General features: G+C 42.9%; 1 protein-coding gene across 4 annotated transcripts; it reads left to right on the forward strand.

The window, feature by feature from the left end:
• Positions 1 to 406: 406 nt before the first annotated feature.
• Positions 407 to 16,492, forward strand: FAM53C (family with sequence similarity 53 member C). 4 transcript variants are annotated; one of them, XM_063121018.1, is made up of 5 exons: positions 407 to 478; positions 4,967 to 5,234; positions 9,704 to 9,761; positions 13,684 to 14,411; positions 16,094 to 16,492. In XM_063121018.1, the coding sequence occupies exons 2-5, from the start codon at positions 5,157 to 5,159 to the stop codon at positions 16,361 to 16,363; spliced, it is 1,134 nt and encodes a 377-aa protein (XP_062977088.1). In that variant the 5' UTR covers positions 407 to 478; positions 4,967 to 5,156; the 3' UTR covers positions 16,364 to 16,492. The 4 variants fall into 4 exon arrangements, with proteins under 4 accessions (XP_062977088.1, XP_062977089.1, XP_062977092.1 ...); XM_063121019.1 differs by lacking the exon at positions 407 to 478 and adding an exon at positions 4,652 to 4,722; XM_063121021.1 differs by lacking the exons at positions 407 to 478; positions 4,967 to 5,234 and adding an exon at positions 8,610 to 8,744.
• Positions 16,493 to 17,876: the final 1,384 nt, after the last annotated feature.

A 17,876-nucleotide genomic window follows, 5' to 3' on the forward strand; every position in this document is an offset into this window, starting at 1 on the left:
GGGGGAAGAGAAGAAGGAGCTTGTGTTGGGGCAGAAACAGCAGAAAACGGGGGCGCCTGCGGTGCAGGGATAGGAAAGATTTTGGTGGCCGGTGGTGAATACGCGAGTCCCTTTTTGAAATGGCTTTGTAGATCGCTCCTGCGAAATTTGGCCTCCCCGTTTTCTGTGGGGGTGGTTTAGCCCGAGCAGGTCGATCCACTCCCGAACCGAAGGGGGAGCGGAGGCTCCTAGCGGGGGCTGGGAGCCCGGGCCGCCGGGTGGGGGCGGCACTTGGACGGCGGAGGGTCGGTGGGTGGGTGCTGGTGCTCGGGGAGTCCAGGAGCGAAAGCCTCCCCTTGACGGATGGTTGGTCCCGGTGCTGTTTAGTATCGGGGGGGGGGGGCGCAAGACTATTGGGGGCGCACAACTGCTCTGGCTGCGGCCCCGTGAGGAGGTGCTGGAGCCGCCGCCGCCGCCGCCTCCTCCTCCAGCTGGCGCGGTGGGTACCAGGGAAGGTGGTGCGCGAGGAAGGGGGCTGCGGCGCTGGGGTGTGCGCGTGTAACGTTGAAATATGTGGGGGTGTATTAGGAATTGTGGCTCCAGGTGTGAGTATGTGTATTTGGGGAGGGGGGTGGGGAATCCTGGAATCTCCGGCGGGGTTGTCTTTGTGAGATATTATCTGGTTTATAAACACCTGCTGTTGTCATAAAGGAAACTGAGGCTGAGGTGGTTCTGTTTTGTTTTTTTATGAGGTTGATCCATTGGGTTGATAGTATGTGCGCGCGGGGGGTGGGGGTAATATTGGTGTTTGACGAGAGAATGTGGGCTTTGGTGCTGTTTGTGAGTGCGTGAATCTGTATGGGAATTTGGGGTGGAATGGAGGGCCTTGCTGGAAAAGCGGGGCGGGGGGGGGGGGAGAAGTGGCTTCCTCAGAGGAGGGTGGGATGGTTCTGCTTTGTTAGATATTGCGTCCCCTGTGGATGCATTTCTAAAACTAGGTTGATGGGACCCATTCTTAAAAACACAGTTTAATCACACTGCATGGCACAATCCTGTCATGGAGTCTAACCCAGGGTCTCCCCATCACAGAGGCTGGAGGTCGCTTAAGGCCTGCCTGTGTTTTGGATCTTAATAAACCGGTAACTATGCATGTAGAAGGAACTGAGTGTTGGTGAAATCATGTAGGACAGGATGTTAAACCAACTGCAACGAGGAAAAAAGAGATACTTTGCTAAGCCATTCAAATTCACTGAACTAATTTTAAAGGTGTTGGTAAACAGGCTCGATGTATCGAGCTTTCTGAAGGCCTGTGGCCTGAAGCTATTAAAACAAGAAATGGAGGAAAATCCAAAGTATAATTAATTGCCAATGAAGGACAATACTAATTTTAGCAAACAACAGTAGAAAAATAACCATGGCGTGCTTGGCATCTTGTACAAGGCTTGGTGTTGATTATTCTTGCATATTTCTTTCCCACCCTATCCTTGGGGCCCAGGGTGGGTTACAGTACATCTTTTATCTTACTTTATTCCCACAATAGTCCTGCTACTAAGGTTGTTGTGGAGAGATACTGACTTATCCAAGGCCACCCAGTAGGTTCTAAGACTGAGCAGGGGTTTGAACTTTTGTCTTTCAGATGCAAATATAGTACTTGCTATCAGATGCTAAATTAACCAGGATTAAGGCTCTTGGTAGATTGCTGATGGCAGAAAAACTCTAGACCAGAGTCTAAGAAGTATTTTGTCCAAGGAAATTTATGAGGAACCTTAGGCATGTACTATATGCCAAGCAAAAGATTAATTGTGACAAAGTTGCTCTTCCTAAATGTGCAGGACAATCTATACATTTTCAACTAGAAGTCCCATTGCTCCCTAGTAGTTGGGTGTAGGGTTGCACCCTTCCTAGATTTGTATTAGGAATTTAGGGAAAGCAGCTGTTCATCCTTGTGGATAGCTATATAAAGAGCTATAGAGTAAGAAGTTTTTAAAAGTTGGAATTAATTGCAAAGAATATTTCTATTTTGCTTTCCGTACCACCAGTGTATATACACCACCAGTGTATATTGTACTTGGCTCAGTTTCATGAGCAAAAATTAGACAGGGCTCTGCCCCTAAGGAACTCACAATCTAATGTAGATCATGGGGGGTGGGAATAAAATGGTGGGGAGGGCTAGAGAGAGTTAGAAAGTGATGAATATGAACAAATCTACATAAGCTTATTACAAGATTCTGAATAAACGACTTACCTCCTTTGTACATTATTACTGTCTTTCGAACCTTACCTTGCCTTTCATCACTGAAATATTTGAGGATCTTTTACTTTAAAAAAAATGATAACGCTATTTCATCCATGGAGCCTAGCCCTTGTCCCATCTCCAGTGACAGTAAATTTTATTTTATGTTTAATGTATGATTTTTAAAAATGATATTATTGAAGGCAAATTAAAGATGCAATAAGAGGGACATAGGGAACACAAGAAGCATGCAGTCTTAAACCCTTGTATTTTGAGGTAATAAAGAAGGAATGTAATATTTTAGAAAAATTGGCATGTAGCCATGGTTTCAAGGAAGCAAGCGACCTGACCTTTCCCAACTTAGTACTCACTTCTTGATCAAGCTAGGAGTTGGGTGCACTGCCAACTCCTTTCACCTGAAATAAATATAACATGGGTCTTTGTGAGCTGTCTCTTCTCCTGTCTTCACCCTCATCCCACCTTGTTGAACTAACCATTTTCACAGGCATCTCCTGATCCCTCTTTCCCCTGTGGATTTAGAGCTAGTTCTCCTGCTACATTCTGCAAAAAAAAAGTCATTCCTGTGTGTTCACATATATAAATATGCTCTAAGATTTCAGTATTATACCCACTTCAGAGTAAGCCCCATTGAAATAAGTGGGATTCGCTTCTGAGGCCTGCATTGAATGGATTGTAAATGACTTACAATGCAATCCTATGCGTATCTACTCAGAAGTAAGTGCCATTGAATGGGGCTTACTTTCAGGTACGTGGGTGTAGGATTGCAGCATTAGCATGCTGAAACTGCTATATAAATGAGTATGCATATTAATTTGCCTAAGAGTGAACACCATTAGTAGCTTGCCTCGGCTGTGCCTTTGTTTACTTTGATACAGCTTACAGCAGGAGTGTTGAATCTCTTTCATCCAGAGGGCCAAATTCAGTTTTGAAGAAACTTGGCTTAAGGGGTTGGGGCTGCCTTCCAGTGGTGAGTGGGGCCGAAAGCAAAAGGGGTGGGGACAAAAATACCACTGTATTTTATTTTAAAGCTCTCCCTGGCAGTAACTAAGCAATAGGGGTATTTCATCCTTTTAGAATGGGGAAAAACTGCAGAAATGCCAGGAAACCAAAGAATTTCTGAAATTTTCAATGGGGAACGGTATATAAATATTGTAAATAAATAAATAAACCATCAAACAACTGATGGTTCGGGGAAAGAAGGTGGAGCCAGAGGGCCATATTTTGCTCAAGGTCTGACGTTCTCTACCCCTGGCTTAAAGGTTATTCTTGGTTTAAAAACATACAAGTGTCTTCCCCCTGCTTTGTGGCTTAACCACCGTGGTTAAAGCCATGGTTTAAGGTGTCTTCTGAACACAGCCACTGTGATATTGTTTGAAAACCCCTGACAGGAAAGGCAGTATAGCAGGCTTGCTCACTAACGTGTACAAAGCAAGTTATGTTCATGAATGTTTTAAAAAAGGATGAATTAACAATTTCTAATAAGCTATTCTAATAAGCCTTTGGAATACAATAATGAAGTGGAGAATTTAGCAAAGTTCAACATAAGGGATTGGTTATCACTTTTGAGTAGGAGACTTCAAACTAGGAAAAAGATGGCAATAGCAAATAATTGAGCATACTTCATAGTGTGTTGTATAACTTCTACTGTGTTAAGTGCTGAGCAGTGGTGATAATGAGCGATCAAGTTAGATGGGCTATGGATCTGATTCAGACTTTTGCTCAAAATACTAAGTTTTGTTTTCTTATCATAGAGCGTTGTATATTTTACCATAATACATATTAAAAGTGCAGTTGATATGTATTTTGTAGGGAAATTTGAAGAATAAAGCAAGGAGGAAGTGATCCCAACTTATTCAAGAAATTGGAATGCAAAGCTGGGAATGGAATCTTCATTTTTACGATTGTACCACAAAAATAAGACATAGCCCGGTTGGGGCATGGAGGGACTGCTGAAATAAAGAAGTAGAAAATGAAAATTGGGAGCCAGTGTGGTATTGTAGATTGGACTCAATAAAGGAGACCTGAATCCCCAAATGACTAAGAAGCTCACTGGCTGACCATGGGCTAACTACAAGTTGGTTATGAGGATAAAAGAGGGACAGCCATGAATGCTGTCTCATGCTCCTGAGAGCTAAAATAGGATAAAAGGTTTAATAATAAATACTTTTTAAAAAGACACTTTGGGTTAGATTGTAATTCAGGTCAGTTTGTAAAAGGCATCTTGGATTGTAAAACTCTGAAGGAAAGAACGTGATGATGGATATGGCTGAGAGCCTTATGAACATTACTGGCTTAAGAGTATTTAACTCATTTCTACCACATGCATGTACCCTGGGAGGTTTTCTTTCAAGGGACAAGGGAAAGAATATAGTTTATTTTAATCTGTTTTTGCTTCTCAGACTTGCCTAGTCCCTGCATATTCCATAGGGATAATACAAGGAAGAAACACTATGTTTATGGTTTTTAAGCAAGAGATCTGGAGAGAACAGGTAGGGTGTAGTCATAAGTTAATTGCATATCACATTTTCCATGATACATTGTGCTCAAAGTAGTTCACAAAACAAACAAATATAATAGCCATAATTATAACACATTACAGTACAACATAAACTCAATTACAGTTCATTTAAAACATATCAAAATGTAAATAAGAGCAAAACATACCAGATGGTCAGTTAGCAATATCCAGGGTTGTATGTTTATGCCACATATTAATATGCTTGTCTCTTGCAGGGTCTCTGAGGAGGACATGAAGTATGGCTAGCTTATGATGAAGACAACAACTTAGCAGGTGTGGTAGCTGCTGCTGCTACTGATGATGATGACTGAACACGGCTGGACTTGCTGAGGGAGGCAGAAGGGTGGCAGGAGGAAGGAGCTGGAGTCTCTCAAGGGTTCTGGTGCCAGGCCTCCATAAGAAGCCATGATCACCTTGATAACTGAGCAGCTACAGAAACAGAGCTTGGAGGAACTGAAATGCACATCCTTCAGCATCAGCCTGGTAAGATTTGACCTGCCTTTTCTTGGCCTTGAAAGTTAGGTCAGGGTTAGAAGTATCTTTTGTTTTTATCTTGAGGTGTAGTCTCAATTTAGTTGATGAAAGGGTGGAAAGACTGGTACTATGTACTGACTATGGCAGGATCCAAAGAACCACGAAGCTAAGAGTCTCCAAGAGTCTTCAGACTCCCCACTCCCACCCCTTGAACAGCCTGCTGCTCATACTGCACGGTAAGCTGCTTTTGAAACTGAGGGGAGGTTCAAAAACCACTTATGATATGGCATGGGGACCTACTGTTCAAATATAAATCTCTCTTTTTTTAATCCACTGGGCTAGCACAAGCCTCTTGCATGAGCCAAAACAGTTCTTTGGATCCCAGCCTACCATTTTATGCTAATTGAGAATCTATAGCATGCTGGGTTCTGTAAGAAGAAGGGGATATATTGTGGAGCTATCACTGCATGTGCTACATGTGTTTTGTTGGGTCCGACTACCAATCACTTTTACAGATTTTTCTGTGCTTCATGCCCTGGAGAAGCTAAATTAGCCCTCAGAAACACCTCTTGCACCACTTTAATTATAGATATGAGTAGAACTTCTGGTGTGATGGGCAAGAGTTGGTCAGTATCCATGAAATAGCTTGCATTTTCCCCCCTTGCGTCCCCATAGTCAGAGGAGATTTGGAAAAGTTTGTTAGCATGTGCAAGGATGGGTGAGTATCTCTGTGTTCAGGGAACTCTTTAAAATGCAAAGGGGCGGGGGGGTGTTGAATGACAGGTACCGTAACCTGTCCCAGTCAGCAATGCCCTGCCATTCAAGGACATTTTCTTTTCCTCAAGAGTGAAACCGAGTTGAGCAGAAGCCGCTTCTGATCTCCAAGTCAGTTTCACATTGCATTGCATGTTTGGGATTATGGAAATGGACTGTAATGTTAGAGTTGGGAAAACAGTGCAAATAAGCATCATTGTTTTCTTCCCTTACATTTGTATAGTTATCAAGCTACTGAATCTGGGTTGAGGCTAGTGCCATAGTGTGAAGTAGGCCCTTTTTCGCCTTAGAAATTATTGTTTATACAGTGCCTAAGAAGAGAGATGCCACTTTACACAATACATGTAATTAACCTATGGAACTTGTTGCCACATGATAATGTCTTCCAGGGTAACTGGATAGGCTTATATTTGGCTAATAGTCACAATAGGCAGAAGTGAAATTTCCATAATTAGAGATATGGTACTTGACTACCAGATGCTAAAGAACTACAGGGGAATGATGTTGACATCATGGCCTGAAGTTCCTTGTGTATTCTGGCTAGCAGCTATTGAAAGAAAAGATCTGAACCAGATGCATCACTGCTGTGTCTTAACATGGCCATTCTTAAATTGCCGTAGTGGAGGAAACAGTCTGAATTTAGTAAAATAATAGAAAGGGAAAAGGAGTGTTGATGGCTGACAACAGCTATCAGTACTTGAGACTATGGTATTTGCAGAAGGAAAGCTTCAGATGATAAGTAGAAATGGGTCTTAGTTTACTCGGATCACATAAACAGCCTGTGATATTAGCAGGTGTTCAGCCTGAGGCAGCAGTTTGGATTATCCTGTTCTGCTACCAGAAAATCCAGAGTTCGTGATTGGAATAAATTAGACAAATTAGGAAAAACCTGCATACATTTACTTCAGTCATGTAAATAATTACTCTAGGGGAGGCTGATCACCTCCTGCTATGTCTCCCCTCCTCCTTACGCTTGTTGGTGCTAGTGCCTCCCCATTTCCTCCCCACCTTTCCATCTTCTAGTGTTGTTATTAGAGCCCCGGATGTGTAGCCTCCATAGCTTGGCAATCTGCGCATCTATGCCACTCTTCCAGAGTTGATGCCAGTAGCCCTTCAGTGCTAAAAGTGTGCATTCTTTATAGTAGAGCCAGAGATTGTATATCCTTTTTGTGTTCTAAATGATGAAAGGTCTAATGCTAGAAGAGTAAGAGATATGCTGTCCCATTGTGCAGTTCAGTGCTAGATACAGCCCAGTGACTTGTTAGCTGTTCACCCAGCTATATCATTGCAACAGAGGCAGTTTATTATGAATTTACTTTATTTAAAGAGTCGTTACCCTGCCTTCAGCCAAAAAGGCTCTCAGAGCAGCATACAAAGACAATGATTTACAATCTAAATGACCTGACACAAAAGGAAAAGAGATGGGTGGTAGTGAGGAGAGTTTGCAAGTTCACACCTTGGGTATTCACCTTGCTGCAGAGAACTGACAAAATTATTTGACTGATGTTCTAAATTTGCAGCATTGTTGTAATTCTCAACATGTTTGGGAGTTTTGGGGCAGAACTTGGAAAACTTTGGTGGGATGTGGGTGTTGTCACAGATCAGGGGAAGCAATTTGGGTTGTGCAGGAAAATGAGGCAATAATTTAGAGATGGAGGAACAGATTTAGACCCATAGAGGGGAACTGGAGTCTTTGTTAGCTGAAGACATCTTGTCCTAAACACTACTACTTGGGTAGGTAGCTCTGCCCAATACTGTTTCTGATTTCAAGGTGTTTATCAAGGACTACCCACACACTTTATTTTCCCTCCCATGGGTCAAGAAATAATGTGTTTTTTTCTCTTTTTACCATGCTGGTCCTGTCTGCAGTGTGGACAAACAAAGACAAGTGAGGGACAAATATGGTCTGAAATTATTCCTATGACTACAGATATAGCCCAAGTTAGCATTATATCTGCTGCTGTTCTAATCAGGCAAAGGTCAAAGGACCTTTTGCCCTTGAATTACTGTGTTCAAACGAATAACCTCTCTAGTCAAAGTGATGGAAAGAGAACGAATATGGGGGTGGGGTGGGGGCTCCAGATGCTGATGTCTTTCCTTGCTTTCTAGAATTTCATTCAAGCTTTCTACTGCAGTAGAAATGGCCGTGCTGCAGTGGAAGGCTTCACTTGCCCATCTGTTGCTTCCAAATCCTAGATACTTTTCCTTGTTGTATTACCATGTTCCTTGTGTGAGGACTCTGGAGCACCCTTCACAAGGAAAACTGGCCTGCACTTTTCCAGTTCTCCCACCAATTTCTAGCTTGTGTGCATGTGTTTTATCTGCCTTGTTTCCTAATCAACCCAATCCTATATTATTTAAATCTAAAGCATTTCTGGGTCTGTACTTTCTCCATATTTTTTCTTAATAGGGACAGAATCAGCTGTACAAAGAAATCCCCTCTACAAACTATCCCTGTAACCTAAGGAGAGGTGGCCTGACTTGGAAAACCAAAGACAATGTGCTCCTATGTCAAAATTTAATTAAAAAGGGAGTGATGCAGTGGAATATGAAGCGTGTGCTTCCTGATTCTTTTTAGGTCTGGAGTCCATGGTGAACGTGCCTGAAAATTAATAAGTTAAAACAGCACAAAGTCACTGCAGGTGCAGCCAGGAACAGAACTCATCTTTTCCATACAGAAGTTTGAACACTGAGGTGTAGACTTCCAAGAATGGGATGTGGCCTAATGAAGCTTTTGCAGGGAAGGTACAATCAAGAGCATAATGTTGTTTGAGCAGATGAAGTTCTGCAGCAGAGAGCCAATTATTTGGAATGGAAAGGGGCTTCCCTTCAGCCTCATGTGTTTTAACCCTCTGGATAAAGCGTAGAGGCATGTTGTTCTGTCAGCATTTTGAAACAAAGCATTGTTACTGGGGTAGGGGTGGGGGGTAAAAATGGCAAGAATGAGCCCTTCCTGAAACTCTTTATGTGGCCCTGAGATTTTAGTTAGGTGCATTTCTGTCTGTTACTATCAAACAAGGTATTGGGGAAATTGGAATTGTTTTAGGTAATAGTGGTGGGTCTTAGTATGGCTCACCGTATCTAATGTTTGCCTCTCCTTCTGCATATTAAGAAAGCTGACATATAGATAAAATAATAGTACATGGTCCCTACTTGAAAGAGCTTCCTGGCGCCAAAGAGCAGTGAAGGAGTATAATGAAAAGAAGTGGGGGGGTCAGTACAAATTTAGACTGGTTCCATGGCCATAATCTAGAACTGTAATTTTATAATAGGGAATCTACTGTGGGCATGGCACAAAAGGGATGGTTTAAAGATGTGTAGCGCCCACACAGATAATGGTTTGTGGATGGGTATAAGATCAGCATAATGTAAAGGACTAGTAGTCAAGCTTGAGCAAATCAGAGTTTCTATCTGGTTACTTTGCCCTTTCCAGCATTCAGATTAAAACAAGTTTTGGAAACTTCCTTCGGCCTGAGCTTGAAGGCTTGCCACTGAGGGGTGTTGGTGGGGTGTTAGAGGAACTGGGTAATTCAGATAGGGCATGAAATCTGAATGTTGATAGAATCCCATAGCTGATATTGGCATACTATGATAAGCTATAGCTGATATTGGCGTACCATATGGTGGGAATTACAGAACCGGAGGTGCTTATGAGATGCTGGTCCTTGCTGTGATGTGGTGACTCCTTGTGTTTCCCTCCCTAGCCTTTGCCTGATCATGCTGATGTGGCCAGCTGTGGCAGCCCCTTCCAGATAGCGCCTGGTAAGAGCGTCTGGCTGGACTTCCACCTTTTGTGCCTACATCCATTTCTCTCCTGTCTGTTCTTTTTATCTTATGTTCTCTATATGAAGCTCATTGCTAATAAGATTCGCCTGCTTTCCAGGTCTCCTTCTGGAGGCCATGTACTTTGCTATATCATCTTCACACTTAAATAAAATCTTGGAGCAAATATAGGGCCAACTTTGGGTTCATTTTTAAAAGGAGCATTCCCCAGGGTTACAAGCAGGGAGAGTGTCCCAGTAAGTAATGTGAGTGGGTATTTTCAGTAATTAATTTTTGTTTACCCTTCTGAGGAATGAAGGAAAAATTGCCTATAAAAGATAGAAGCCTTGATCTGTGTAGTAGTTTTTCAAATGAGTCTTGTTAATGTTCTTTTTCCCCCCCTGTATCCACTTTTGTATTGGCGACCATCAGTATTTTATCTAAGGCATTGTAATGTTGCAGAATCCATAGCAGGTGTTGCCTGTATTAAAATGTTACATATGTGGCTAAGTACCTCAACTGATATTCTGGTCATGTAGACACTTCAGGATAGATATTACTAATAATTAGCTCTTGGTAAAAATATGCTGTAGCAAGAAGAGTTACACTGGTGGGATACCACTATGATAAATAACTTGATATTAGCACTTGAATTATGGATGTGATTGATTATGCATGGAGACAGAATGGATGCCAGGTAGATAGGAGGCCTATTGTCTTAATTTTAAAAATTAGTAGTTGCCTTCCTCAACAGTGCTCTTATACGGTTATTGGCTCAAATAGAATATTGGAACATAATTCATCTCAGTTATATGTCATAAAAACTTAAGCTTACAAACGTGTTCCTAGAATCCTTAGCAACTCTTAAAGAAATAAAGCAATGCAGGGTGTTCCAGAGCCTTAAGTAGAATAGATTCTAGTCACTTCTTTTAAAGTCACATCTTCATTTGCAGCTGATTCTCTTCTTTAGGCACATTTTTGTACAAGAAAAAAAGAAAACACATATTCTCTCCCAAAGTGAGTCATACTTGTAACTGTTCTGGTCACTTGTGTTAAAGACATAAGTTGTATAGCAACCTATGACTCCTTTATGCTCTGTAGATTGCAAATTAGAATGTTTCCATTTACTAGCTTGTATGTGCCTGGGGGTGAGGAGTGGAAAGTGTTTTTTTGGTTAAACTTCATCCCGTAGCAAGATGGGTCATCTTATTTATTGATTTATTACAGAACTTTCTATTCTACAGTCCCCTTGGCTTTAAGCTCGTAAGCTTATCCCTGTTTAGTATGGGACATTATTAGCCTGTTTGGGTTTTGAACTGGATAGCTTTAGTTCAAGGGGCTTTTTCCTCTGCATAATACTGCTCCAGTAGAGTGTTCAAAGAGGATAAATAGTCTTTTGGGTGCCACAGGATTGATACAAATGTTTTGGCATTAACTGACTTGATCAGATGCATAAAGTGGACAGTGAAGGGATATATGTGTATGCAAAGGCATCTGTGTTTACAAGGTAAGTTTAAAAGCTAAAGGAATACATTGTACACGTTAATTCAGTGGGCTCTAGCCTAAAACGGTATGCCACAGTACATTTGTTAGTCTTCAAGGTTCCACAGGTCGTTTTTGCAACTAATATTGCTGTGCTTCTGGAGCTCAAATTGGCTGTGTAGTGTTGTCTTGTGAGTTTTGCAGGATAATGAAATTACTCCCTTCTGTCTTGTCTGAAAGCATGGTTTGTGTTTTACTAGGTTACTGTCCTGTGTCTGCTCTTTTCCCTTTTGGTGTGGCATGTTTGTTTCTAGCTTTTGCATTGGTCCTTTTATTTCTTTTTGCAAGTCTGAGACTGATAATCTTGTTTTTGAATGAAATTATCCAAATTAGCTCTTTGTCATATGTAAAAAGCTCTGCGATACACCAGTTAAGCACAGTCAACACGAGTCAAGTTTAGGGCTTCTTCTTTGGATTTACTTCAGGGCTACATGTATTTTGGCTGGGTGCTTTACTCATTTGATGATTGTCATCAGTAGCTTTGGCTGCTTCGGCAGCTATCCAGAATGGTGGGCAAAAGAGTCTTTGAAGAACCGTGCCATTAAATTAAAACAGCCCTTTTGGAAGAACAGCAATGTTGAAGCACAGAGTTGTTTCTTGCATTAATCTTCAGACATCATTGGGAAGGGAAGTGGCTGGAAGATCTTACTATTTTCTGGTTATAAAGATGTAGGGTGGAGTCCAGTTAAGTCCATCTTACAGAACTGTTTCCATCAATGGAGCAGGGAGAGGGACAATCCCCCCATAGCCCCTCATGCATCCTCAAAATGTGCTCCAGGAAGGGGTGGGTGGGCACCAGAGCAGACCTTGGGGCCTATGAGGCTGCACGGGGAAGAAAAGATGAGAAAGTCCCATCACGTAAACAGACTTCTGCTAACATAATGGATTTCACCCTTACATCTTCCAGAGATTTCATTATCTCTGTATCAAGAATTTGTTGTTTATTCGTTCAGTCGTTTCCGACTCTTCGTGACTTCATGGACCAGCCCACGCCAGAGCTTTCTGTCGGCTGTCGCCACCCCTAGCTCCCCCAAGGTCAAGTCTGTCACCTCCCGAATATCATCCATCCATCTTGCCCTTGGTCGGCCCCTCTTCCTTTTGCCTTCCACTTTCCCTAGCATCAGCCTCTTCTCCAGGGTATCCTGTCTTCTCATTATGTGGCCAAAGTACTTCAGTTTTGCCTTTAATACCATTCCCTCAAGTGAGCAGTCTGGCTTTATTTCCTGGAGTATGGACTGGTTTGATCTTCGTGCAGTCCACGGCACTCTCAGAATTTTCCTCCAGCACCACAGTTCAAAAGCATCTATCTTCCTTCGCTCAGCTTTCCTTATGGTCCAGCTCTCGCAGCCATAGGTTACTACGGGGAATACCATTGCTTTAACTATGCGGACCTTTGTTGTCAGTGTGGTGTCTCTGCTCTTAACTATTTTATCAAGATTTGTCATTGCTCTCCTCCCAAGAAGTAAACGTCTTCTGATTTCCTGGCTGCAGTCAGCGTCTGCAGTAATCTTTGCACCCAGAAATACAAAGTCTGTCACTGCCTCCACGTTTTCTCCCTCTATTTGCCAGTTATCAATCAAGCTAGTTGCCATAAGAATATATGTAGGTAAAACACACACACACACCAGGCATAAATCTCCTGTGCTATTAAATGTGGAAACATTTGAAAGAAGCAGGACATCTTAATACTTCCAGTTTCATTGGATCTCTCTTTAATTTGTGCTCTCAGTTGTTTAGTCAACTGTTCCCATTGTTCATTTCCTCCAGTAGGAGGAAACCTTCGGCACTATGGCTTAATCCTCCTTCCCCCAGCCTGTCCCAACTGTAATTGGGGTGTAATTATAAAACAAAATTTTATTGTCCCCTCAAAGTTTATTCCCTTTTTCTGATCCACAGATGCCTCTTTTCTAGCATAATAATGTAACTACTTTTTGAATGCAGAGACCTCTTCTGCATCATGGGAAGAAATGGGGAGGTTATCATAATTAGGGGACTAAATGCAGCAAATGGTGAATATTGTCCTGAAGAACATCTCCCAATTCTTGTCATCGTGATTTTTGATGCATAATAATCAAACCATAAATCATAATGGTCAGTGAGAAAAGTGTCATAATTGGGATCATTTCTGAACTAATGAACTAGGTAGAACCATTGTGTGCAAGGGTTTTTCATACTACAACTGCAGTTGTAGAAGGTACTAGAAATGAGGGAATGGGGTAATGGGACTCCAAGGTTGATGCTATTTAGTAAAAAGAAGGCACCTGGAAGTGCTGATTCCACACATGCCAAAGGATGTAATTGAGTGTATCTGGGATGTGGATTGGAGTGGTGTAACTGGAGGCCTCATCTTATAGTTTTCGTCTTGTGATATTTTTTGCAGAGGGAGCTTCATGGAGGGACCTGGTTCCCTGTCCAAAGATCCATCTTCAGGACAACACAGGTCTTTACCAACACTCCAGCTTGAGCCTTCCCCTGCCCCCCTGCAGCCCAGACAACAGCCCTCAGAACAGCCTTGCAGCCCAAACACTGGCTGCCAACCCACAAGTCTCAGAAAAGGCTTCTGTGCCCCCCACCAAAAGACACTGCCGTTCACTCTCAGTGCCCGAAGACCTCTCCCGTTGGCAAGCTGTCTGGAGGCCCCTGGGCTCCAAAGTGTGGACACACATCAAACGTCGGGACAACAGTGGAGGGGACACTTTGGCAGTTCAGCCCCAGAACCTGGCCCAGGGTGCCAACAGACTTTGCTTCAACCCTGCCCCCAGTGCCTCTCATCAGTGTGTTCAAGATGGTGCTGGTGGTGGCAGGAGCCCACCTTTCTTCAGTCTGGCCCTCTCCCGAGAATCGCCAGCCAGTGTACCATGGGAGACTGGAGAGACTTTGCAGCCCTACCCTCTGCAGCGACGTTTCTCCCTCTCGCCTGTCAGATTCCTTCCCTCCCCGCAAAGCTCTACCACCTCCACGCCAGAGCTGCACCGACACCAGCACAGCCTTCCTCGTAGCCGCTCGCAACCCTGCGACTTGGACACCAGGAAAAGTGGTCTCAAGCGGCGCCATGATGAGGATGTGAGGTGGCATAGGCCTTCGCTTGATTTCTACAAGATGAATCAGGTAGGGAAGGAAGTGGATGCAATGCTCATCTGCTTGGCTTCAGAGAACAAGTGGGCAAAAATTGATGAAAGCCTGCATTTAAGGTCATAAAAAAGGGGGAAGTGGAGGGGGGAGAGAAAAATGGCCAGTGACTGAATTACAGCAAAAGACTGACCTATGTAGTGAAAAACTTGGTTCTCTCGACCATATCCTTAACTACTGCCAGTAATGTGCTCCAATGAGACGGCTCAAGAGCATTGAAATACACTGATGGAAAATTGGGAGCCACTTTAATTTTTCTTTATGATACCACACTGGGTCAGATGCTGCACAAAACATAGAGGTCATAGATCTGCCCCAAGGACTTGTACACGTGCATTACCAGTTTACAGTTGAAGCTACTGCTTTGTATTCACTTCATTTATTACATTTCTATACTGCCTAATAGCTGAAGTTCTTATTAACTGTATGTTCATGCTTGATCAGCAGTAGTTTGGTATTAAATGACTGCTGGATCTTCCAGCAATAATTTCAAGACTCCTGGATCTGCACTGGAGCAAATTAGGACAGAAATGGCTGGGTAGAGCGCCCATTCCAAAGACAGCATCCTCCATGCTCAGTGTAAGGTATTCAGTTATGGTTCCTGTTTTTCTTCTCTGCATGGGGTGAAGGAAATAGGACTCAAGAGGTAGTTTAATTCTTATTAAAGTACAGCATGAACTGTACAAAAATGCTGAAGTTGGTGAGGCTAGACTAGTGTTTGAGAAGGCTGATGTGAATGAATGACTGAATACATGGTTAGAGAGGCCATGGATTAAATTAGTGTAGATATAATGGAGAAAATAAGATGCCTTTGGATGAGCAGGTTACATAAACCTAGAATGTTTCATGAAGGCTCACTAGAAGTCTTCCTGAATTAGGCCCCACACCTGGCAATTTAGGCCTGTAATTAAAGCAGTTTTTAAAAATTCAGCTCAATGAGTCTTCAGAAGCTGCAATCAGTAGCTGCGTTCAGACATCATGATAGCCCATGATGGGTTAATAAGGTACTCAGAGTAGCTTATTTTTTTAAAATAGCCTATGATCCCTATCACTATGAGTAGCTTATTAAGCTATTGTATGTAATTTGACTCTCCTTCCCCTACCGCCCCTGTCCTGCTGCAGTCTTCCTGCCCAAGCAGTGGTGCTGTTTCACCTCTGAAGCACTGGAAGTTCATAGGATTGGGACCAAACCTTATAGCCAGTCTCCTCTATTACGGAGGCACACGATGCAATATGGAAACCCTGCACCCTAACTATGAAAGCACTGAAAATCCCAGGTGCACCAAAGAGCAGGAGATGCCTGTAACACTTCGGGAGTTTCCAGGATTGAGACTAAGCCTCATTCGCTGCCTCATTTACACAGTTGACTTGGTCACTTTAATGTGTTCCTAAGCAGTAAGCCAGCGAAGAGCAGAGCAGTAGCTGTTCTGACCACTCTTGCCGCAGAGATCTGTAGCTAGCCAAAATAACATGACAACCCATGATGTCTGAACCCAGTGAATTTCTCTCCAGGAGGAGAGAAAGCCATGACACCAAGCTAAACCTAAAAGGGTTGTACTGCAACCAGTCATGAATATGGTTGTGAACTCTCAGTAAACCTGAAAAATAAAGCTAAGAATAAAAGATGTTGGCATTTAAATGTCTGTTTTTGCTTTTTACAGAAACCATTTGCAGGAGGTGTCTGTCAGTTAGACAAATCTGAGGAAGGTGGCTATCCATCATGGCTCTTGGCCTGTAGCCCACAGGCACCCTCAGCTCCATGCAGTCCCATCAGCAATTGCATCCAGGTGCTTAGTGAAAGTGAAGAGGAGGAGGAAGAGGAAGCACCAGAACAAGCAGCAAGGCGATTAAATTGGAATTTAGCAAGCAAAAGGACACTCTTCCAACCAGACTTTAGTGATCTGGATTTAACTTTGATTGAGGAGAACTAGGGGTTAGATGTCTCCTTGAAAAACTGACTGGGGTCTGCAGTAGGGGGAGACTGCACTCCTGGATGAGAGCAGGGGGAGTGGGGTGGGTGTTGAGGGTAAGTGGCGGTGGGACCAACGGGGTTTTGTCTGCTTGTTTCTTTTGTATTAAAAAAAAAGAAAGAAAAGAAAAAATGTGCAGTGAAAGTTGTGTGTCTCTCGGATGGGGTGACCGAGCCCTGCCAGGTGGGGAAATGAAAACTTTCCTCTTACTCCAGCTTTGCTAGTAACCCTGACTCCATTCTTGCCTATCTTAGCAAGTGCTTTGCACCCCCTCTCCCCCGCGGCTGCAAAGCTCAGAAGTCTTTTCCCTCTAAGAGAAAAGAGTTCTACAAAGCCTTCACATTCCAGTTAAAATCCTACATACGGGGGCAATATTGGTGTGAAGTGATAGATACCTTAGATTAAAATAAATAAATGAAATGGGCAGGGTTGGTTGCTTTTTGTTGCTGTGCTTTAAAATAATCATGTCCTTTCACCCACCTACCAAATCCTTTTGCTCATTGAGTGAACGTGCTTCCTTGTGACTTGTTAGAATTGAACTCTAGGCTGTATCTGTGTTGGAAGAGCACAACAGCAAACTTAAAAACCCCAATATATTTTTTCCATGGGTTTTATTTAATTTTATAAATGTTACAAAAAGAATAATCTTCACCTTTTCTCAATTTGAATAATGTCAGAATGTAAAACTCTATTTCTCTCCCTGCGTAAAAACACTCCCTGTGTTTTGCCAAAGAGACAGAAAAGAGATTGTAAGTGGGCAACTGGGAAGTTGTATCAAAAAGAGAAATATGTACTTGGTGAGAAAAGGCAAATGCAACTGTTGGTCAGATAAGGGATTAGATGTGTGCTTGATAGTGAAGGTTTAAGCTAATCAAAATACATTACATATAGTGTTAGGGTTCAATAGGGAAAAACTGCTTTTAAAAGGCTGCATAAGAGGCAGAAATCCAACACGTGCAATCCTCCACAGTATGTTGGTAACAGGACTGTATTTGTTCTTTATAGGAATTTTTCTATTAATGTCTCTGAACAGTATATATAGCTTGTTAGCACACTAATAGAAAAGTCTAATGAGGTGTTAAAGGAGGCTGTAAACCGCTGTGTGCCTTCGAAGCTGAAACAGGTAAGGTTTCTCCTGGTGGTTTTCTTTCTCCTTGCTCTATCGGTGGAATCTCTGCTTGGGGTGCCAAGAAGGAAGGGGCGCGGGGTGGGGGAGCCATTCTCGCGCTGCTGCTGCTTTGTGAGGAGGAGGTTAATAGGAGGCGCTGCACCAGACGGGAGCCTCTACTGGTGCCTATTTTTACTTAAATCCTAGATCCCCGTGTACTTCCTTCGCACATGGAAGCATTCTATAAGCGTTCTACAAAGCGCAACAGGAAACGGCCAGTGCCGCTGGAGAAGCATTGCAAGGGGAGCCCGGCCATGGTCGGAGGTTTCGGGCGGGGGGGCGCTCTAGGGGCTGCTCTATCGTTGA

Source organism: Elgaria multicarinata, chromosome 3 (assembly GCF_023053635.1).
Source record: "Elgaria multicarinata webbii isolate HBS135686 ecotype San Diego chromosome 3, rElgMul1.1.pri, whole genome shotgun sequence".
NCBI classification, from domain to species: domain Eukaryota; kingdom Metazoa; phylum Chordata; class Lepidosauria; order Squamata; family Anguidae; genus Elgaria; species Elgaria multicarinata.

What these genes read in the sequence shown, in the direction of transcription:
- FAM53C (XM_063121018.1), top strand. Translation starts at nt 5,157, where the DNA reads ATGATCACCTTGATAACTGAGCAGCTACAGAAACAGAGCTTGGAGGAA. An exon ending in CATCCTTCAGCATCAGCCTG is followed by an intron (nt 5,235 to 9,703) that starts GTAAGATTTGAC and finishes TTCCCTCCCTAG; the next exon opens with CCTTTGCCTGATCATGCTGA. An exon ending in CCCCTTCCAGATAGCGCCTG is followed by an intron (nt 9,762 to 13,683) that starts GTAAGAGCGTCT and finishes TATTTTTTGCAG; the next exon opens with AGGGAGCTTCATGGAGGGAC.